Source organism: Apodemus sylvaticus, chromosome 13 (assembly GCF_947179515.1).
Source record: "Apodemus sylvaticus chromosome 13, mApoSyl1.1, whole genome shotgun sequence".
Classification (NCBI taxonomy): Eukaryota; Metazoa; Chordata; class Mammalia; order Rodentia; family Muridae; genus Apodemus; species Apodemus sylvaticus.
Window position 1 is genome coordinate 35,100,082 of NC_067484.1, and position 24,214 is coordinate 35,124,295.

The 24,214-nt window shown below is 39.1% G+C and overlaps 1 protein-coding gene across 1 annotated transcript in view; it reads right to left on the reverse strand.

Moving 5' to 3' along the window:
• The window catches only part of Htr4 (5-hydroxytryptamine receptor 4), a 64,144-nt gene that overhangs the window by 10,177 nt on the left and 29,753 nt on the right, over window positions 1–24,214 (reverse strand). The window contains exon 5 of the mRNA XM_052155286.1: window positions 22,681–23,255. Coding sequence (XP_052011246.1) covers window positions 22,681–23,255 — 575 coding nt within the window. The remainder of the gene's footprint in view (window positions 1–22,680; window positions 23,256–24,214) is intronic.

The window sequence follows — 24,214 nt, forward strand, 5'->3', positions numbered from 1 at the left end:
GTTCTGAGTCTCCTATTTTCTTGTCTATAACACACTAAGCTCAGCAGCATATCTCATGTAAGATTTTTTAGGACTTTATCAAACTCCATTCTGGGAGAGCCATGGTTATGTACATATATCTATACTAACACCTCCTTTAATCCACGGCTTTGTTTTGCATTGCCACACTTTTGAATAAGAATGGATTTGAGCAAAATGGTTGTAAACCTGAAAAACAAACTTGCAAACCACTAAGTCTGAATTCTAGAACCATTTCCACCCACAAGATTCATGTCTTATATTATGCTACGATACAGGCAAGTAAAATTCAACCAAACTTTGCAACCATGAGGGCTGTTCAAACTGTAGGATTCCTAGCCTTCAATAATACCAAGATTATCATGTGTTGGGAGTTTATCCAGACAGCCAAGCTTTGAAGAAGAGATTCTCTCCTGTATGGTGACATAGGTTGGATGCTGAATGTCCCCCAATGGCTTAGTTTCAAGAATGTCATCAGTTAATCTCTTTGATGGAAGTAGTAAACCCTACCCAGAGATGATTAAGAACTCAATATGACAATACATACAGTGCCTTTAGCTCAATGATTTGCACATAAACCATTACATATTAGCTGGTAGCCAGCTGATGAGAGACACGAAGATGAAGAGGTGAAGAAATGTCTCCAGATCTGTGGACTTGACCAAGGCTTTCCTCCAAAGCCATCTCAGGCATCCAATAGTTTTATTGAACTCAGGAATGAATTCCTGAGAAAAGTATGCATGTTCTTTTTCATACCACAAGAATGATTAAAAATTCAGGAGACAGCAGGTGTTGGAGAGGGTGCGGAGAAAGAGGAACACTCCTCCACTGCTGGTGGGGTTGCAAATTGGTACAACCACTCTGGAAATCAGTCTGGCGGTTCCTCCGAAAACTGGGCACCTCACTTCCAGAAGATCCTGCTATACCACTCCTGGGCATATACCCAGAGGATTCCCCACCATGTAATAAGGATACATGCTCTACTATGTTCATAGCAGCCCTATTTATAATTGCCAGATGCTGGAAAGAACCCAGGTATCCCTCAACAGAAGAGTGGATGCAAAAAATGTGGTATATCTACACAATGGAGTACTATTCAGCCATTAGAAACAATGAATTCATGAAATTCTTAGGCAAAAGGATGGAGCTAGAGAACATCATACTAAGTGAGGTAACCCAGACTCAAAAGGTGAATCATGGTATGCACTCACTAATAAGTGGTTATTAACCTAGAAAACTGGAATACCCAAAACATAATCCACACATCAAATGAGATACAAGAAGAAAGGAGGAGTGGCCCCTGGTTCTGGAAAGACTCAGTGAAACAGTATTCGGCAAAACCAGAACGGGGAAGTGGGAAGGGGTGGGAGGGAGGACAGAGGAAGAGAAGGGACTATCGGGGAGTGGGGGGGCTAGAAAAGGGGAAATCATTTGAAATGTAAATAAATTATATCGAATAAAAAAAAAAAGAATGATCACTGAGGAAAAACAAAAGCGCTCCTGGAATGGACCATCACCAGCAACACATCTCTACTTACTCAAAGTTTCTTTAGCACTTCTCCAGCACGAGCTGGGCACGACAGCTGAAGTGGACTGTGATTTTTCCTGCATTTCACTGTACGGTAGGAAGAAAATGGTCTGAGACTATCTCACTCATCTCCTCAAAAACTCTGACAAATGATCATGTGGTGGTTTCAGTGACTTGACCCTCAGCGGACATTGCTAAGTGGTCATCCAGTTGTTTCCTTCTGCTTTACAGGAGCACTCTAAGCAAGGCTATCCATTCCACACTATGCTGTAACACATAGTCATAAAACCGCAAACCATTAAGAACAATTCAAATGTACCCTTTCACCATACTAGTCCCTTAAATATACAAAAACAAAGCTTATGAGCTGAATCTTTTACTCTGTACACATAATTCTCTGTTCCTTCCTCTGTTCTTCCTACACAATGAATTATTCTATAGGAAAAATATCTGCCTTGTTTGGGGAACATTCTAGTTTGTCAAGTCCTTGCATAAGATGAAGCTTTTATCAATTCAATGGATCAGAGACCTATACCATTCTCCTGTGGGCTAAGCACACATTTACACGAGACTCTAGTTTCATAGTGTGCTTTGGAGGCAATCCCTTCCTGAGCAGCTGCTCTGACTAAATTGAGAGGGCTGTGTCCTTGCCAAGAACATGGTGTAAGAGAACAAGTGCATAGAGCCTGCCTTGTAGGAAGCTTATCTGCAAGGTGGTTGCCAACACCTAACCACAGACATGCAGGATTCTTCCCAGAAGAAATCTCAGTCACCCTCCACAAGGCTTCTTTCTCCTTGTCTTGAGACCACATGGGTTGAGAAATGTCATCACTGCAGGTGCTGTACCTCTAGCATTATTCAAGAACTCTCCAGCTGTCTCCTGGCAAGGACAAGAAGTTTCTCTGTTGTGAATCCCAAAGTTTAAAGCAAATTTGATTTCAGGATTATCTAGCACTTCAGAGCCATAGAGTTCTTTCTACAGGGGGCTTCCCTGTGTGCTGTGAAAAGTTTAGCATCATTCCTAACCTCTGCCCAAGAACTGTCTATAGCAAACCCCAGCTAGAACACATGCATGTTGCCATTCCCCTGGTAAGCAGAATTGTACCATTGAGACCTGATAGTTTAAATGCATATTATTATCTCAGTACCTAAGAAATGGATCTAGGCCTGATCTTAGGGTATTATCTAATTCCACTTCTTCATTTTACTGGTGTGGAGGCAGAATAATGGCTGATTGGTGATCAATAAAAGATAACAATTCCTCCTGATTTCTGTAGTTCACAAGTGGTTTTCCAGCCTACTGCATGTTAGAACTCTTAAAAGCTTTAGATTTTTGCCTCCCTCCACTGCTGCCCAAGGTCAGTCATGCTAGCATCTTGCACATACAAATCCAGGTAGGTTTTCAAAGCTCTCAGGATCTCTAATGTGCAGTCAGGATTCAAAACCAGGGGACCATGCCAAGCTGGGTCCATTTTGCCCTTGAATGCTTCCTTCACTTTGGAAACTTGAAGATGCCCAAGATGATAATTGTCTTGGGCTTACCCTGCACACAAATGCCGTATACAACTCTTCTTCATTGTTGATATCAATCTCAGAAGGTTGCTACCCAGAACTCTGGGACCTTGAGGGTAAGCATGCTTGCAATGCAAACAAGGAAGAACTAATATACACAGAAGGTGCTCAGCTTGCTTGAAATGATTGGCATGCTTCATATCAGGTCAAAGAAATGCCAACAGGTGATTGAGAAGCCAGAAGACATTCAATAAAATATACACAATTGTTCAGCACAGGGCATGGTGTACTCAGTGGCTAAATTTTATCTCAGGTTGGTTAAACAATTACTTTTAAGTAGAACTATATTTAATTAATTTCTGGCTTTTAGTTTAGCAGAGGAAATGCCACATTTCCTATTTAAGGAGCAATACTTATTAACTCATTCCTTGGAGACACTTATCAGAGAATTAGACACAGGTGTTTTGTTGCATATACAATTATAATGATTCCCTCTCCCCTGTTTATTGAATGCTTTCTATACAAGAGGACTTAGCCGGGACTAGGCTAAGCTCTATACATGTGAAATGTTACAAAGTCATTTTGAGAAGGGTCTACTATCCTGATTTTACAGATGAGAAAACAAACCCAGAAACGTTTAGTGACATGTTCCAGGTCATGTTGACACTAAATGGCAAATTGCATGTGATTGAAGCCATGGTATACCAAATTCAAGCATCTGCATCTATCATGTTATATTGGGGTGTTTGGGGGCTCTGTGTCAAAGGTCACCTTCCAGCAACCAGCAAGTCAGAGGCAGCAACATGTTCTACACCACAGTGAAAAGAATGGGGTTTATCTAGTTAGTCTATTGGTCCAAAAGTGGTTATCTTGGAAATAATTTTCACCCATTTCATTAAAAAACTTCTGAATGGTGTACATATTCTGCAGTGAGTTCTAAATTGTACTAAGCCCCAGGTTTTGACAAGGTAAGTAGATGTCTTTGGAAGTTGCCTTCAATGCTTTCCTGGTATGCTTTCAACAGGCCCTGTATTTTCTGAGAAACTACTTCTTGTTAAGCTTTTGGTAGGGTCAGCTTTATGGTTTCAGGGACCAGTGATATTCCAAAGAGACACAGCACTGGGTTTAAATCTCTGCTCTCACTAAATTGTGAAATGTTTGATTTTTTTGACTTATTGAGAATGTGTACATGTCAAGAAATGATAAAAAAAAAGGTTAAGCTACTTTTTGAGCTGTGGTCTGTCAAAAATAAGTATATATGAGCTGCAAAGGACAGTTTGTATAATTTTAGTGATTGCAAACATGATAATTGTCATTACGTTTACGCTGAAAACCCGTTCTGAGCAACATAAAGGTTAATCTTAGCCAGGTACAATGGTACTCATGAGTAATCCCTGAGTGTAGGAATCAGGGGCAAAAATCAGAAATTCAAGGTCACCATTGGTCACTCTTTAAGGCCAACCTGCAGGCTGGGTAGCATTTTCCTCGGGAATTGAAATAATCCATTCTGCGGGAGGGCTTTAAGACAGATTGTAGGCAAACAAAAACAGTTTTAGGAAGTCACTGAAACTTGACTCCTTCTCAAGTGTAAGCAGTAAAGACTGTAACCAGATTGACTAGGCTTCTCCTTCTCAAATGTTAACTGTAAAGATAACTGAGAGTCATTCTCAGACAAGATAGCTATAAAGAAGACTCTAAGACCAGTCTGTGAATATTCTGGTCCTTCTTAGAAGGGGGAACAAAATACCCACAGAAGGAAATACAGAGACAAAGTGTGGAGCAAAGTCTGAGGGAAAGACCATCCAGAGACTACCCCACCTAGGGATTCATATACAGCTACAAACCCAGACACTATCATGGATGCCACAAGTGCTTGCTGACAAGAGCCTGATATAGCTGTCACCTGGGAGGCTCTGCTAGTGCATGACAAATACTGAGAAGGTCACTCTCAGCCAGCCATTGAACTGAGCACAGGGTCCCCAATGGAAGAGCTAGAGAAAGGACCCACGGAGCTGAAGGAGTTTGCAATGCCATCGGAGCAACAACTGTATGAGCCGCCCAGTACCCCCAGAACTCCCAGGGACAAAACCATCAACCAAAGAGTACACATGGAGTTACCCATGGCTTCAGATGCAAAGGCAGCAGAGGATGGCCTTGTTGGACATCAAAGGGAGGAGAGGTCCCTGGTCCTGGGAAGGCTGGATGCAGCAGTGTAGGGGAATGCCAGGACATGGAAGTGGGAGAGGGTTGATTGGGGAACAGGAGGTGGGGAGATGGGTTATGGGATGGGATGTGGGGCGGGGGGACCAGGAAAGGGGACAACATTTGAAATGTAAATAAAGAAATATCTAATTAAAAAAAAAGACCAGTTTGGCAGAAGCTGGAAGGTTTAGAGCAACTGAGTAACTCAAAATGGATGCTCTCCCAGATATTGAGCTGCCTGCAAGCAGTGTGCTCTAGATTCCCAGATTCTGTGAGCTGTCAGCAGTGCTGAGGTAGGCTTTGGTGTTGAGGCAGACTTTGAGTAATTTCTGCTCCTGAAACCATTCACCTATATTACTGCAATTAACTCTAGTAAAATTCATTGATTCACCAGGTTGGATTTTGGTAGTATACAAACTTTAGTCATCATGGGTTCACTATCTGGGGCTAATTGATATGTGTTGTTTTTACCCAGGAACAGTTTTGTCATGTAACAGCAATGTAAAATTCTGTCTCAAAAAGGGTACTTTTAGGATAATACTTAATTCTTGTGCTATATAAAGGTAGAATATGAATAATTAAATAAAGATCAAAGCAAAAGTTAATTAAATAGAAAGAAATAAAACAATACAAAGAATCAATTAATCTATGAACTCGCATTTTGACGAGATAAATAAGATTGATAGGCCCTTGGCTCAGTTAAAACAAAAAGTGATGATCCAAATAAATAGGATCAGAATGATAGGAAAACTTCACAATGGACACCAAAGGAACTCACAATGGACACCAAAGGAATTGTAAGGTAAGACTTTAAAAACCTATACTCCATTACTTTAAAATCTAAGGAGAAATGGGCTAATTTTTAGATTCATACAAGCCATTACAGTTAAGCCAAGAAACAATCAAACCGACCACAACAAATGGGAAATCAAAACAGTAATAATAAAAAACAAGCTTTCAATTAAAAAAAAGCCCCAGCCAGATGGATTCACAACAGTTTTAGCAGACTTTTAAAGAAAAGTTATAGTTAATATTTCTTAAATTACTAAAAAAAAATTGGAACAGAGGAGTAACTTCCAAGTTTCTTTCTATGAAGTAAGTATTGCCGTAATATTAAAAACAGGTGAAGATCCAACAAAAGAAGGAGATGGAGGAGGAAGAGGAGGAAGAAGAGAAAAAGGAGGAGGAAGAAGAAAGAAAAGATCACTGATCAACATAGATTAAAAATCCCCCCAGTGAAATGCAAGCTGAACGCATGCACATATCAGAAAGATCACCTTCAAGTTGGCTCTGTCCATGAGACCCAAAGATATTCCACTTATATAAGTCAAAAAATCATATAAACAATCTTCACAATACAAAAACCATATGACCATTTCAATAGATGCAGAAAAAGCCTTTGACAAAATCCAAATTCACAATAAAAGTTCTAGAGAGAGTAGGACTGAAGAGAAGACACCTCAATATAATAATAAACAAAAGCTATGACAAACACACCGTCAACATCATTTTACATGGAGAAAAACTCAAGGCTATCTCATTAAAATCAAGAACAAGAGATGGTTTCTACAGTCCTCATTCTTTTTCAACACAGCCCTTGAAGCACTTAGCTAGGGCAGTAAAAGAAGGAAATTCAAGAGGTAAAAACAGGAAAGGAAGAAGTCAAATTATTCTTATTTGCATATGACATGATATTATAAAGAAAAGCTTCCTTGAGAAGCTTCTCGAAGTGATCAACACTTTCAACAAAGTGCTAATGATCCAAAACCAACTTGCAAAGAAAAACAAATCACTAGCCATTTCATACACCAATAACAAATACTTTAGGAAAGAGATCATAGGAACACTGCCAATCATAACAAACTTCCTCAGATTGGCATAAATCTATCTGTGGAAGTAAAAAAATTATATAGTGCAAGTTTTAAATATCTGAAAAGATATTGAGGAAGACACTAGAAAATGGAAATATCTCCCATTCTTGTAGAAAGAATCAGTATTAATTCATGTGAAATGACCATCCTATCAAAAGCATTGTGCAATTCTAATGTGACCTGAATCAAAATCTCCACGATTTTTCACAGAAGTTATATACAGATATATACATATCCAAAGCTGTAAATGTGTAAAAAGAGTCATGCTGGTGGAATGGCCATACCATATTCCAAGCTGTATTACAGAGCTCTAGTAATAAAAACATCACAGTACTAGCACAAAAACAGACATGTATACCAATGGACAAAATAGAAGGTCCAAACAGAAGTGCACATAATTATGCCAAAATGTCCACGAGAGAAAAGACTACATTATACCAAATGGTGCCAGGAAAATTGAAGGCACACATGCATAGACCCATAAGCTATCACTTTGCAAACAAGTCAACTATGGATCAATGACCTCAGTGTAAAACCTGAGACCCTGAAACTTCTAGAAGGAAACCTAGGCAGCAGCTTATGTGATTCAGGTATAGGAAAGGACTTTCTGACTTGGGCTCCACACAGGGACTAGGGTCAACAACTGACAAGAGAGAATCCACGAAAATTAAATGCTTCTGGACAGCAAAAGAAGCAAGCAAGCAAATGAAGAGGAACCCCATAGGGTGGGAGAGCATGCTCGCATGTCTATATCTCATAGAGGACTAGAATCCAGAATGTCCAAAGAATATGCAAAAACAGAGAGTCTACGGTAGATGTAGATCTACCGTATGGTGCAGCTACCCCAGTCCTTGGCATAGACACAAAGGACTGGCTATCCTACTCCTCAGGCACTTGGCAGCCATGTTCTTCATTGTTCTATTCAAAAGAGTCAGGAAATAGAAACAACATACACGTCAATCAACTGATGAACGGATAATGTAAATTTGGTATGTATGCATAATGGACTATTATTCAGCCATAAAAAAATGAAAGCACGATTTTTTCAGGTAAATAGGTAAAGCTAGAAAATAGACTGAATGAAGTAACCTACACTGAGAAAGACCACATATTCTTTCTCATTTTGTGGTTCTTTGCTCTTAATCTTTAGGTATGAGACTATAATCTGGACTAACCAAAGAAACCAGGAAAATAAAAGCAGTTATAGTTGGGGCATAGCAGGATTTCTAGAAATGTGGTTAGTAGGACATAGGAGCTATAAATGAAGAAATGGAAATTTCTTTAGACTTGGGAAATGGACAGACTTTAATGGGGAGGAAAGAATAGTTGTAGAGGAATCTGGAGGAAGAGGAATAAACAATCCCCAAACTGACTGCAAAAGCCATAGGAAAATATTTTATCACCGTGGTTTGAATGAGAACATCCCACAAAGGCTCAAATGTCTGAATATTTGGTCCTCCATTTCTGGAATTGTTTAGGAAGGATTAGGAGGCCTTTTGTGGCCTTGTTGAAAGAGGTTTCTCACTGGGGTGTCCCAAGATTTTTGGAAAGTGAGGACTGGGAAAGTATTCTAGATGTGAATACCTGAACTTGGGGATCTGAGATTTCTAAGCTGGGTGGGAGAGCTGATTTTGAGATTTCAAAGACTCATTCATACCCAGCATGCCCTCTGCATTCTGCTTGTAGTTTCCTAATGTGAGCTTTCAGTTTTCCTGCTCTGAGCCTTCACTATGGAATATAACACTCTGGAACCGTAAGCTGACTTCACTGCTTTCTGTTATAAATTGTCTTGGCCATCATGGAATAGAAAAATAATTAATACATTGATGTCTATTTTAAACATACTGTTTACACACATACACACACACACACATACAAAAAACACAGTTTAAATAAATTTAGGTCACGTGGGATAATAATGCTTCCCCTGAGAGCAATATACTAGCTAACAAAAGAACTGAGCACCAGATATCAAAAACCAGTCAGGTTGTTGATAAATAGAGTCCAAAATATTTGCATATATAGGCTATTATCATTGCCCTTGGTTGTCTTCTAGAACCTGAAGGTAAGATCTTACAGACAAAGACACTACACACTTCACACAAAGGACATGGAGGATTTGAGCTGGAACTCACCAGGATTCCTCCTCCCTGAGGACTAGCCTGCACATTGTCTGAAAGTGCTATGGAATTTACCACAGAGAAAACAAAGGAATAGTCCCACTAGCTGGAAAGGCTAAGAACCACACAATGTCAGCATGGTGAGAGAGATTTAAGGCTGCCACTGTGACACTTAATATCTACCAGATAATCAGCAGCCGTCTACTTGGACATGTGACCCACTCAATATGATGGAATTCATGCCTGGTACTGTAAATCCAGACCCATTGATAATGTGCTCATGGACCTTAGAGGAGATTTTCTGCCACTTTTCCAAACCTGTAAAATTTCCAGCTTCATTCTAAAAACCTTTCTTTACATCCACATGGAAGTGCAGCTCTCATTACACCAAAAAGCTACTTTTTGCAGCAGATGGAGACCATTGCAAGAAGCCATAACTGGTCAAAATGAAGAAAATAAATAACCATTGGATGTCCAACTCCAGCTGATACATCTACAACATAACTCCTACACCTAAGGTTCAAAAAACACTACAGAAGTGGGGACAGAGGGATTGTAAGAACCAGAAGATCAGGACATCTGCTGTGAGATTGCATCTTCTATATATGACAGGGAAGCTAAACCCATGAAATCTAAACAGCACACATGCTTCAACTCAGCCTGCAAAAAGACAGTACTAGATTATGTTTCAACATAGACAGTGGACATCTCACAAGACCCCACCCCTGGATAAAGAGCTATAGGTAATTGAGGCTGCTAAAGGAGGGATAAACAGTCTTCTCCAGGGATAAGCCTCCTAATATGTTAGCCAATTCTGAATAGTCAGCCCTAAATTAATGCACATATGAGCAGTAATAAAGAGACTCAGCGGGCCATATTTATTTATACATGTGTGTGTACATGCATGTATGACAAAACAATAATAATTTTAAAAGATGAGGGCATGAATTCAAGAGAGAGTTGTGGGAGAGATATGATGAATTTGAGAAGGAAAGAAAGGGATGGAAATGATGTAATATAGTATGTATAAATTAAATTAAAAAACTATAAATTTTATAATAATTAATTTTTCTTCTATGTAAAGATACATAGTAAGAAATGACAATAATTGACCAGAGAACAGAGATAGATGGAATGAAAAGACTTTATGTTTTAGTGCCTTTAATGACAATTTTTCCTGCCCTCTGAACCAGTTGTCCAATATGTTCATTTTGTATTGAGCTATAACTTACGCTGACCCTGAAGAAGATTAAGGGAGATACACAAGGGCATCCACATCCATCCTTGATTTAACACAAATTAAATTGATCTTGGCTCAATTCAATGAGTAAATGTTTACTTTAATTGTAACCTCCAAAGTTCAGGGTAAAGGCCGTAAAAATGTCATTTAAATGCCAAACAACTTTCCAGCATTAGTAGACATCTTCCAGGATCTCAGAGAAACCAAATCTAAAATATTTGTTGATCTGAGGATAGGGAATTCTTCCAACTCAAAAGTATAAAAAGCTTTATTTTTTAAAAGGAATTCAAGGAATTCTGGTAGGTTGAAATCAAATGTTCGTAAGTGGGTTCATGGTAAAAAAAAATTCTTTTAATAGCTACACATGTGTGAAAATTTTATCGTAGTATACAATTTATCTATACCATAGAATATCCATTTATCCAGCAAATATACTGATAAACATCTACATCCTAGGGAAAACTTAGGGATTAAAGAGACAATTGTCTACCCTCTTATAGTGACAGTATTTTGGGGTGGGTGGTCTAATAGAAAACACAATAGTTTTTAGAAAAAAATAAGTTCTGGTAATAGTTTATAAGGGAAACAAAAGGAGATAAAAACTCCAAGGAATTTTAATTTTTTCTGCTTTGGATGGAGAAAGGTTGAGGTCTGCATTCTCTTTGCCCCTCCATTTTTCCCTTTCTCCTTGGCCTCATGTGTTTCTCTTCTGATGTTCTACAAATCTGCATATACTAATCCCATGCTTAGAAATATAGAGGGTTGATATACTAATTGATCCAAATATCATAAATGTATAAGATCATATGTATATTTTAAGCTCTAGCCAGTAACATGAGTTAAGTATAAGAGAAAGATATATTGTATCCCCTTCCAGAGGAAACCCTGTTGGCCTCTAAAATTGTGGTGTCTAACAGAATTTTCTCCATTCTTTGAAATATTCTACAATTGTATTATTCAATGCAGAAACCATTCATGTGGCTAATAAATATTAAGAATGGGGCCCTTACCACCAGGGAAACTGTTATTTCATTTTTTGAATATTAAAATTTTAATATATTTGTAGAGATATGTAGACAATGGATAGCCATCTACCAGGAATGCTGGGACCAGATTATGGAAGATAACAGCCAAGAACCAAGCTAGGTAGCAAGTTCTTTGGAATTTGGAAAAGTTTCCCACCTTTCTAGGAACTGAGAACTGAGTGAGTCTCCTAGGTTTCAGTACCTGAAGTTGTGAATCTGTGAAAGAGATCTAAGCCTGGTGGATCAGCCAGCTCATCTCTAAATCTAAACCATAAACAATTCTTTTTGTGTTACCTAGCTCTGTCTACTCTTAGAGCTATCTCATGTAAACATGTATTACATTAGCAAAATCAAATTGCCAAGGAACCTCAGATCAAATCAATGTGATTTGTCTCTACCGTTTGTCACCTAGATATTGTGGTCTAGGCAAAGCGATGTTTTCCTACCATGTTTCTCAACTGAAGAGACATCTGGCTTGAAGCATGACTCCCCCAAGACAAATTTTCAAAGGTAGTTTTCTAGTACATTTTGTTAGTTAATGTATAGTTAATATTTACCATTATGAAGACTTTATCAGAACCCAAGAACTGCAAGTATGTGTCATAACCACAAGTCCTGAAATAAAAGCAATGGTATCAGGCACGGGACATCCTAATCAATGCAAACATAACCTGGGGGATCTGCAGAAAATTTGTCTTGGTAAAAATACCATTTTACTACTCTAACCCTGATTTGCCGAGTTGGGCCTGGGAATCTGTTTTACTAAGTAATTAGATTATTCTAATCCAGTTAAACTATTGATCATACTTCAGTCCATTCTTCTTTTAAAAATATGTAAGTCTGATCTGTAATATATCAGTTCTCCCCAAGTCACAGAAAGCATCCTAATTCACTGTAATGTGGTAGAATCTGAGTCCATTTACAAAGAGAACACTCTGGCAATGTGGCTGGGAGTGGGGAAACAGAACTAAGAATCTTTTTGGTTCTGCTAAACTTAAGACTTTTAAGAGATGTTCACATGGTGTTGTCCAACGAGCAAATTTGATCTTCTGCTCTAGAGCTCAGATGAAGCTATGGCTAAAGATAAAAGTCTTCTTTTATCTTAATCTTTTTTTTTTAATCTTAATCTTTAAAAGTAGGTGTCATGAAGATTGCAATGAAGTAAGCAATGAGATTCATGAATGGGTCAATCACAAGAGTGTTGAGAATAAGTTCCTGAGAATTGGCGGGCCCAGAGAGAAAAGGATGAGTATGTGAGGAAATTACTGATATGCTATAAATTAGGAAGTAAATCAGGACATCGAAATGTTTAGGAAAGTGAGTGGGAGGAATACTTGAAGAAAGAGGCTAAAATGAGTATAAGCAGTCAAATAAAAATGTGGTTTTCAAAACTTGAATCTTCCATTGTTTTGTTAACCAAGGTCAAAATCCAAGCAGAAGATGGGAAGCTACATGGGAAAATAATACAATGAAGAATTATTATCTAAGACAATGACAGATGCTCAGAAATCATTAAGCAAACCTCATATACTTTAATGGTGGCATATAGAGAAATCAGTCTCAACTGACTAGGATAATCTCCATGCTGGCTAGTATTAATAGTGCTGGAAAGGACTGAGAAAGTTGCCAGGGGAGAAAAGAGATCAATGGGCCTATCCAACACTGGACTCCATATGCCAAGATACTGACCTGACAGGTAAGATGTGGTCACTTGTGTAATAGTGGCAGAATTGTTTATGGGGTTACCAACTGATCCCTACCAGTTCCACAGGAGGAGTACATGCCTGGTATTATAAATATAGTCAAATCCCATGGTTAATGATATTATAAGATGCAGGGCTTAACATCCTGTTTTTGTTTGGTTATTAGCTAAATGGCCACATTTATGTTTAAACTGCTTTCTAAATAGTTATGTTTATACCCACAGGATTGTGATGCCTTCAACCTTGGTAAGAGAAGCTTCTTATTTAAGAGGGTAGTAGTAATGTGGAGACTTAGAACTGTTCGAAATACTGATAATAAACTACTCTGGGTGCTAGCTTATAAATAGGACATTGTTATCAACTCCCCTGCTCTACAGTTCGGGGTCCATCACAGAAGAGGATGTGGAAAGACCGAAAGAGCTGGAAGAGGGTAATGAGCTGTCTTCTGGAGATGATGTAATGTGACCACTGCACTCACGAAGTTTAGCTTGCCTGCATAAGACCTACACAAGATCAAGCCAGGAGGTTAATACAGAAGAAGGAGGGACAAGGGACAAGTAAAATCAAGGTTGTTTGATAACCCTTCAAAGAATCGCATTGTTTTATATTTGCCTAAATTTATTATAAGGCATCATATATGAGGAATTTAAGCTGCTGATAATGCTCCCCCCACAAGAACCATAAACTAGCAAAAAACCCACCAGTACCAGGAACAAGAAACCTCCTTTTGATTGGTTAGTCAAGGTAGTCCAAGTGACTCCCCAAACAATATGGATAATCAAAGTAGCCCTTGGTTGCCTTTCAGGGTTTGAACGAGGGCCCCAATTGCTAACGACAAATCACACTTAAAACACAGGACTCAGATGATTCAAGCTGGATCTGAACTGAAAGTCTCTTTCTTGTGGTCTGTCTTCCACAGTTCCACAAAATACTGTGGAATCTGCCAAGGGAGAGAAGCAATTCAACAGTCCTACCCAGCTGCAACATCTATGAACCATGACAATTACCACTGTGGATGGATATGCATCAGGGTGCAGTAAGTGGCACTCATGTGTTGATGGCAACCAACAGCTGTCTACTTAGACTTAAGGTGCGCTCAACAGGATAGGAATTATATCTGGTGCTGGAGAGCTGGTCTGATGCTCCAATCTAATAAGGTCACAGACCTTAGAAAGCATCTACTACCATGACTTACTAAACCAGCATAATTCCTTTAATACATTCTAAGTTGTATCCACAGATAAATATGGCTACTGCCTGTCATCAGAGAAGTATCTCTACTGAGATGGAAACCATCAAAAATCACCACAACTGTACATCATGAGGGGATCAAGAGATCATGGGAAACCAGTTCCAACAGATGGAGGTATATCACAGTTTCTGCATATATGTTTCAGAGAACATCATGGAAAATGGGTGGAAAGATGGTGAGAGCCAGGAGTTAGTGGTGAAACAGTCTCTCCTAAAAAATGGCTGCATAAGTAAAATAAGAACAGTGGTGACATCAGTGGACATGCTAATGGAAAATTTTGTGAAATCCCATCGATAGAGAAAGAATTTCAAGCAACAAATAACTTCTAGGAAAAGGAGAATTAGCCTCTCCCATGGATGAGCCTCCTTATTAGTTGTTCAATGAAGAGTGCTCAGCATTCAAACAATATATGCTCTGCCACCAATAGAAATGTACACACACACATACACACACACACATACATATTTGTGTATATACATAAGCACACATATATATTTGTGAATACACATACACACATATGTAACAATAATAATGAAAAAGAGGCTATCAATTTGAAATGAGATGGGGGAAACTTGGGGGAGGGTTGGAGGAAGAAAAAGGAAGGGGTAAAGTGGTGTAATTATATTTTAATTAAAACATATTTTAAACTTTCAGCATGGAGAGGCAGCAGGTACTAAAGCCCCACCCCTAGCTGAGTAGCCATTGGCAGATGGCTGCTCTGGAAGGGAGTGCCCATTTTCTTTGGGGAAGCAGGCACTGGCAGGTTTCTCATGCCCCAGTGGGTGACTGTCTAAGTCAGGGTTTTTATTCCTGCACAAAACATCATGAACAAGAAGCAAGTTGGGGAGGACAGGGTTTATTCTGCTTACACTTCCACCATTGCTGTTGATCACAAAGGAAGTCAGGACTGGAACTAAAGCAGGTCAGGAGGCAGGAGCTGATGCAGAGGCCATGGAGGGATGTTACTTACTGGCTTGCTTCCCCTGCCTTGCTCGGCTTGCTTTCTTATAGAGCCCAAGACTACCAGTCGAGGGATGGCACCACCCACAAGGGGGTTCTTTCCCCTTGATCACTAATTGAGAAAATGCCTTACAGCTGGATCTCATGAAGCCATTTCCTCAAGGGAGGCTCCTTTCTCTGTAATAACTCCAGCCTGTGCCAAGTTGACACACAAAACCAGCCAGTCCAGTGACCCTACATCTATGAGCATATAGGCAGCACTAGCTGATCTTATCATGTTGAAAATAAATAAATAAATAAAACTAACGTTTTTTTAAATGGAAGGTGTGATGTTGGGAGCAAGATGTATGAGGGTGGTCCTGTGGGAGGGAGTTAGAGGTGGGTGTTGGGTTGGATATGATCAAGACATACATTGCAGTTAACAAAGATGAAAGGAGTAAAAGATCTGAGAGCAGTTTGACATCAGGTTTGGCTTTCTGGTTTTTGGTCTTGCTCTGGTCTGGCATTTCTCTACTATGTTACCTTTCATCACTTTGGATGGTAATGTATGTCCTGTGTATGTGATCTGCCTTTTTTTTATTCGATATATTTTTTATTTACATTTCAAATGATTTCCCCTTTTCTGGCTTCCCACTCCCCGAAAGTCCCATAAGTCCTCTTTCCTCCCCCTGTTCCCCTATCCACCCCTTCCCACTTTCCTGTTCTGGTATTGCCCTATACTGCTACACTGAATCTTTCCATAACCAGGGGCCACTCCTCCATTCTTCTTGGACATCATTTGATGTGTGGATCATGTTTTGGGTATTCCAATTTTCTAGGCTAATATCCACTTATTAATGAGTGCATACCATGATTGATCTTTTGAGACTGGGTTACCTCACTTAGTATGATGTTCGGGATTTTACACCTAACACCCATGTGAGAACACAGATATATTATAAATCATTAACAGCTGCAAAATTATAGTTATAAAGTAGCAATGAGAATAATGCTATGATTGGGGCTCACTGCAGAATGAAGACATGTATTAAGGGGTCACAGCATTAGGGAGGTTAAGAACCTCTGTGTTAAAAGGACAGAGCAGTAACATGACTCCTAAGAACATTCTGCTTTATTCGTAAATCAGTGTCTTGCTCAGTCATTATCAGAGAAGCTTCCTTCTACAGGAGATGGGGAACACAAGAGACCCACAGTGGCACAAAGTACAGAGATGGGGAGACCTTGGAACACTCAGTCCTAAATGGGCTATCTCCATCAAATCCCCTCAGAGCTCAGAGACCTCTGGAAGGGAAGGGAGAAAGATTGCAAGAGTCAGAGGAGATGGATGACACCAAGGAAATAAAGGCTTTTTAAATCAATAACATTTTCATACAAATGAATGCAGAGACAAATAGCATGTACAGTCCCTGCAAATGTAGATGCCAGAGGGGAACCCAGCACTGGGAGGAAAAGCAGACAAAGGCCCTCATTTCTAACCCAGGAAGTATCCTCAACTGATAACCACTCACAAGGGAAAAAGTTGCTTTCTTAAATAGTCTCACTGGTAGACAAACCACTCTTAAGGATGAATGCCATGCCCAGAACAGCAAACAGCAAATTTAATACCATTTTTTGGAAAGTTCCTCCACTCTTAGTGTTTTATCTGGGCATTATTCTTTTTTCCTTACAGGTCATTGCATATGTATTATGTGCTTTTATGGGATTTCTGCATGTGGGGATGTGTGTGTGTGTGTGTGTGTGTGTGTGTGTGTGTAAATTCTGAATGTGTTTCTTGTGCCTTTTCTTTGGATCTCTTGTTCCAGGTTGTTTGCTTCATCCTATTCTAGTTTGTTTTATATTTTATCATATTTGTTATTATTTTAGAATGCCTATAAATATGTATGAGAAAGAGAGGAAGAGAAAGAGAGAGAGGATGAGAGAAAGAGGTGAATTTGGGTGGGTGGGGTATAGGGGAGGATCCAATAGGAGCTGGGGGAGAGAAAACCATAATCAGACTATATTGTATTAAAAATAATCTATTTTTGGTTTTACCAAAAAGAAATTAAGAAATGATCATAGGAGAACCGGCCATCAAGGCAGCTTTTGGTTTACCAGCCCAAACCCTTCCGGGTTGGCAGCAGGTCTGCTGCTGTCCTCTGAAATACATCATTAGACAAACTTGCTCAGCTCACAGCTAGTTTTCCAGGATGAGGCTAGCCTGGTTGTCCCTGCATTGAATGCATTCTGTAGTAGAGTATGGCTGTTTCCTGCTAACAGCTGTTAACCTTTACTTTCTGAGTTAGGATACTCCTTAATAGTGTTTACTCCATGCTAAGGCACAAATAGGATATTATAGCATATGTCCTCCCCAGTGGCTCAGAGGGGACATAAAGGTTGTAAAAACCAGAGGATCTGAGTACAACTGCATCTTCTAGGCACAGTAAGATTGCTGAACTCATAAACTCACATGGTTGTGGTTACCTGCACAAGAGCTATAGTCTGTGATCAGCTTCCCACCTCTACCTGCACCCAACTATAGCTGAGGAGCCATTGAAAATTGATTGATTCTAGGAGGAAGAAGAGTTAGTTTTCTTTAAGTTTGTGGTCTCTGGTAGATCAAACACAGTAGATGGCCCTGCACATGTGAGTATTTGAGCAGCACAAATTATATCTGTGGATTATCAAGAATAAAAAGAGGATACAAAATTGGAAGGGGATGAGAGCTCATAGAGGGTTAAAGGAAGTAGGAGAAGAATGGGGTGACTGTGACCAAAACACATAGTTTACATGTGTGAGATGATTAAATAATTAATAAAATATTATATAGATCCTTTTGTATTTTAAAATAAACTTAATTTAAACTTTTACTTAACTAATCATTTGTAGCTAATGGATACATGCAAGTCATGTATTCCATTCCATTCCATTGCATTCCATTCCATTCCAGTCAGTTTATTCCTCTTGTTTTGTGTGAGTAAAGAGAGACTCAGAAAAGTTATCTTGTATAGAGAATTTTGATTTCTTTAAAAAAACACATAAATATTATGAGGATATGTTTTTGCTTTAATCCCTTGTGTGGGATATGAGGTTACTTTAGACTGTCCACAGCAGCTGACTATGATTTGCCTCATGCTCTAGCAGGGGCATGATTTTGCCAGCTGCATATTGTTTCTGTAATCGTGTGACACTGGGAATTCTGGGGGACTTTTCAAAGAGTATATAAATGTTAGGGTTCCTAGAGGTGAGGGGGTCATTGCCTGGTTGTTACTGTGGTTGTAGTTTGTTAAGTAGTCATGCACAAAGAAGAAGAAAGAAGACATTAGATATCTTGACAGCAAAAAATCAAACGTGCCCCAAAAGACTTGATGCCCCTAATCAGCAGAATGTAGTCTAATGATAGTGTTGCCCCTTTCTGACCCCTGACTTTATTCAGGGGTTGTGTTTCCTTCCTCTCTATTCCCTTTTTTTTTCTTATCTAGTATTAGGAGCTTGAAAGGGTAGAAGAAAAGGGATGGAGACGGGTGGAAGAAAGAAGACCCACAAAGTAACACAATGCTAGCTACAGCATCTATATAGCTTTTAAGAGGCAAAATCAAGACTCAAATTCAGACCCCGTGATTACTGAAAACAATGCTGTTTGTACAGTGTCTAGTGGTACACTTATAAGAAAAATTAACTACATTTTAAAATGAGTAGTACATTTTTTAAAAGTACTAATTCAAAACAACCCTGAGATTTTACCTTACACCAGTCAGAATGGCTAAGGTCATAAACTCAGGAGACAGCAGGTGTTGGCGAGGATGTGGAGAAAGAGGAACACTCCTCTACTGCTGGTGGGGCTGTAAGATGGTACAACCACTTTGGAAATCAGTCTGGCGGTTCCTCAGAAAACTGGACATGACACTTCCGGAGGACCCCGCTATACCTCTCCTGGGCATATACCCAAAGGATTCCCCGGCATGCAATAAAGACACATGCTCCATTATGTTCATAGCAGCCTTATTTATAATAGCCAGAAGCTGGAAAGAACCCAGATGCCCCTCAAAGGAGGAATGGATACAGAAAATGTGGTATATTTACACAATGGAATACTACTCAGCAATTAGAAGCAATGAATTCACAAAATTTTTAGGCAAATGGTTTGATCTGGAAAATATCATCCTAAGTGAGGTAACCCAGTCACAAAAGAATACACATGGAATGCAATCTCTGATAAGTGGATATTAATTAGCCCAGAAACCCTGAATACCCAAGGCACAAATCGCATAACAAATGACTCCCATGAAGAAGTATGGAGAAGGTCCTGATCCTGGAAAGGATTGATCTAGCATTGGAGGGGAATATAAGGATAGAGAAAAAAGGAGGGAGGTGATTGGAGAATAGATGGAGAGAAGAAGGTTTATGGGACATATGGGGAGGGGGGATCCAGGAAAGGGGAAATCATTTGGAATGTAAACAAAGAATATAGAAAATAAAAATATTTTAAAAAATAATAATTTTAATAATTTTAATAATAATAATAAGTCATCTGGAAAATAAAAATGAACTGAATGTTTTTAATTAACAAAATAATAAAAAGGATAATATTTTATATTGATGAGATAAATAATCTTCTCACACCAATTGATAGGAATAATAATTGTTCAAATAATATGGTAGGAGGTTCATTTTATGGTAAACATATTATTGATACTCATGTAAATAAAAAGTTTCAGCTTTGGTGCTATCTGAAATGCCAGCATATGCACAAAGAAATGTATTCCAAGTCACAAAAATAGTGTAGTTGCCTGAAATCCTGAAAATGCATATGGGTCTGCGAGCAGAAGTAAATAAGATGGTTACACAGGAATGAATGTGTTCTGTTCATAATTCTCCAGCGTAGTTATGTCTAAATATATTATTGTTAAAGGATAAAACACAAGATCCAGGAAACAGAAAAGTATGTTTGTAATCATGGCGGTTATATAAAATGATGGAGAAAGTTATGACTTCATATAGTTTTAGGAATGTGTATAAAGACACTGAGAAAGAGACAGCTTAGAGATCGGGTGGTCAATAAAAGCCCATTTCCTTTTTAGTTTATTTTAGTTTTATATTTGTTGAATTTGCCTACATTCACTGACATTCTAGATGTGAGATCTTTAAGGCAATGCTGATTTTTGAACATTACATTAAATAACATAACTGGATCTGAAGAACGAATTTTGTTCACACAGTCATCAATAGCCTAAGTTTCTGTGTCTAAGACATTGGATGGTTGGTATAGAGCAGTGAACCAAACAGGTAGATTCTTGCACCTGCAAGGCTTGCTCTATAGTAGACGCAGTTCAGAAATAGATGTATTTTCTTTACATAGACTACTCTGATTTCTATAGGATTCTTTTCCCCACAGAACAACCCTAAGTAACCTCCTGCTCTTCCTTATTCCGTGAAAATGTGTAAGGAGGACCACATGGAGGGTATATTTATAGCCCTCCAAACCAGTTTCTTTGCTTGCACAGATAACCAAAGGATGAGGGGGAAACAGTACAATATCAGCAAAACAGACCATCCTCAGCTGTCCCAGAGTGTCCAAATCTTTTCTGTGACAGTACCTGAGCTAGAAAGCCATCAACTTTAGAAATAACAGACTTAGCAAAGGTACTTCTGGAGGCACAGGCTGCTTTAAGTTGCCAACTGCCTGCACTTAGGCAACAGCAGCTTAAATATGGAAAGCTCTCCATACTCATATGCACATTCTATAGCTGGATTTTTTTCCTGGTGACACTCTCTCCATAATAATGAAGAGAACACCGAGCTGTCAGAGTATCCTTCGAGGCCCTTCTCCCAGCTGCAGTTCCAACACTGTGTTAGGCTGCCACTGCAAGTCTGCACACACTGGTGAATGGAGCTTCTGAGCAGCCTCTGAGGACCATTGTTTGTACTTCATAGCAATTAAAGCCTGCTCCTCTTCTCTCAAGAATATAAATGAAAACCGCTCAAGTCTCAGCTGCTAAAACAACTTCATATTGTTATCACCAGAAAAACAACAAGTGCTCACTCAGTTACTGAATATGATAAAATTGAGGTATTGACCAACTCTGAGAAATGAAGATACTCTTGCGACAAGTGTCCGTTATTTGAAAATAAACAAGCATATCTATTCTGTGTTTAATAAATGATAAAATTATACAGACACCAAAACAAAAAAAAGCAGAAAAGAAAAAGCAATGCTTAAATCAAAAAAGGAAGTGTTCTTCAAAAATCCTTATGGATCTTAGAGCAAATAGCAGTATATCATTGATAATTAATCTTTGCCACAGGATGATGGTTCTGTGCCTGTAACTTTTCACAGATTGAGAACAATTCAAGATCATACCTAAAAGCTCTCTATATGACACTAAACTCCAGTGTCACTCTGACCTCCACCAGCCTGCGTAACCTTGGTAAGTACCTTAGATGGACATTTCACTCCAGTGTCATTCCCCGCCCTCATCAGCCTGTGACATTGGTAAGTCCCTACTGCCCAGGTACACTTAGGTTTTCCTCTTTCTCCCCTCTGCTTCTCTTTCTGCCTGGAATGACTTCTTGAGTCTTTCTCCCTCATCTCAACTTCTCACAAACTGCAGTTCTGTGAAGTCTATCCATGTGCCAAATCACTGTCCCTCCTCGTCAGATCACTATTATAGATCTCCACACCCCACTGTATCATTTGTTACATGACATTTACTACTGCACGCATATCATTCAATTTATTTTAGTTTTATCATGTCATTTAGGCTTTTGGGCAATATACAATTCCTACTAGTTAAACTAATATTAGTACAATTAGTAGTACTGAATTAGCATACTAGGTGTTAAGTTCTACAAACACATTATCTCTTATGGTCACAAAACCAAATTAGAATGTAGTAGTGTTATTGACATTTTTATAGTTGAAGAAAAGTAAATGCAAGAAAGATTAAGAAGATGGTTAGTAAGCACTGGGAGGATCAAAATCAAGGCTCTCCTGCTTTTTAAAGACCATGCTTTTAGCTGCTACCTAAAACATGTGTGAATAGTAATGGACTGCACTTATTCTCTCTAAGAGCTTACTGAACTCAAGGTCTGCACTATGAGCACCACACATATTAATTAGCTCACTGGATGCTCACAAAAGCCCTGGCATCTACATACAGTGGTTACAATTCCATTTTTTTTAAAAGGACAATTAAGGCTTAGAACTGTTAGTGATCCAACCCTTGCTGAGCAACACAAACCAACCGGAGTGATCCCCTCCCTATGCACTCACCTTAGCACATGGGTGGATCCATTAATGGTTGTGGTTGAACAGGGGACAGTCTGGCCCAGAATGGGGGGTCTTTTGTAGCGTTCATCATCACAGCAGAGGATGATGAGGAAGGCACGTCTGAAAGACTTATTCAAGAAGGCATAGAGAAAAGGGTTCAACCCCGAATTGATATAGCCAAGCCAGAGGAAAGCAGTCCACACCTGCTCGGGGACAGTGTAGTCTACGAAAGGGTCCACAATATTGGTGACAAAGAAGGGAGCCCAGCAGAAACAGAAGCAGCCCATGATAACACATAAAGTCTTGGCTGCCTTGGTCTCTGTCCGCATGCGATGTGTGCTGTGCTGGTCAGCTGGCTGCAGCCTGCTTTCAGAGGTGGCTCCTGCCCGTTGTAACATCTGGATCTGCTGGGCATGCTCCTTAGCAGTGATGTAGATACGGTAATAGGCCAGCACCATGAGGAGAAATGGGATGTAGAAGGCCACCACAGAGCAGGTGATGGCGTAGGGCTTGTTGACCATGAAGACACACCATGTTAGAGTGGAGTTAGAGATGTGGCTGAATTTCCGTTTCTTTATCTGAGGATGGGAGGGAGAGAGAAAATAAGGGCGGGAAGGTGAATGGGGAGGAAACCATAAAAAATGAGCAAAAGTGAAGAAAACATAGGAAAACAAGTAATGAGAAAAGAAGAGAAAGAAAAGAAGATAAAGGATCAAAGGAAGAGTGAAAGAAGGGGGAAACAGAAAAGAAAAATTAATGCTTATCATTAAATTTTTAAGTTCCTTACAAGTCTATAGCACATAGGACTTTCATGGTAGAAAAAGAACATGTCCCAGAGTTCTAGGAGTTTATTTGAGTGAGGCCTCAGAAGATGTAGTCAGAATTCATTCTCAGTTCTGTCTTCCCAGTCTTTCTTCGTTGTTGTACGTAACATACAAGTATTGCTTAATAAGGTGTCTTAGATCAATGCCATCAATATGTTTAACATCTGTGCAGATTCTGACCTACACCTAAATAAGCTGCATCAAAATCACTCTTTGTTCATTTCAGACACTTTTAAAAATAATTAAGTTTGTTAGTATTTTAAAACTTCACCCTCTATCTTTGTAATCTCAGATCTTTGGGGGATGCTGGACTCTTTCCAGATTTGTTTCTTTGCTTACTGAATGAACTGATGAAGGCTGTTCCCATGTAGAAAGTACAGTATCCAAAGCATTGATATTGAGACATGAACAAGAGAGGCTTAGAGCATGAAAGAAAGAAAAGGTTGATATTTTACAGTCATGGAAGATGTAACATTGTAGTCGTCCAATTGCCCAGAGTTTTACCTACCAGTGTTTTAGTTCCTGTGGTCATCCAGTTCAATCATTTCATAAATAAGCAATCCTTAAGTTTTAAAATGCATGCCATTTTGCTTAATATTATGTAATTATATACCACCCTCCTCTGTCTTATGTAGGAAAGGAGTCACCCCTCTGTCCAGCATGTCTGAATTATATATGTCATACAATTGTTCACTGCCTAGTAGCCTTCTCAG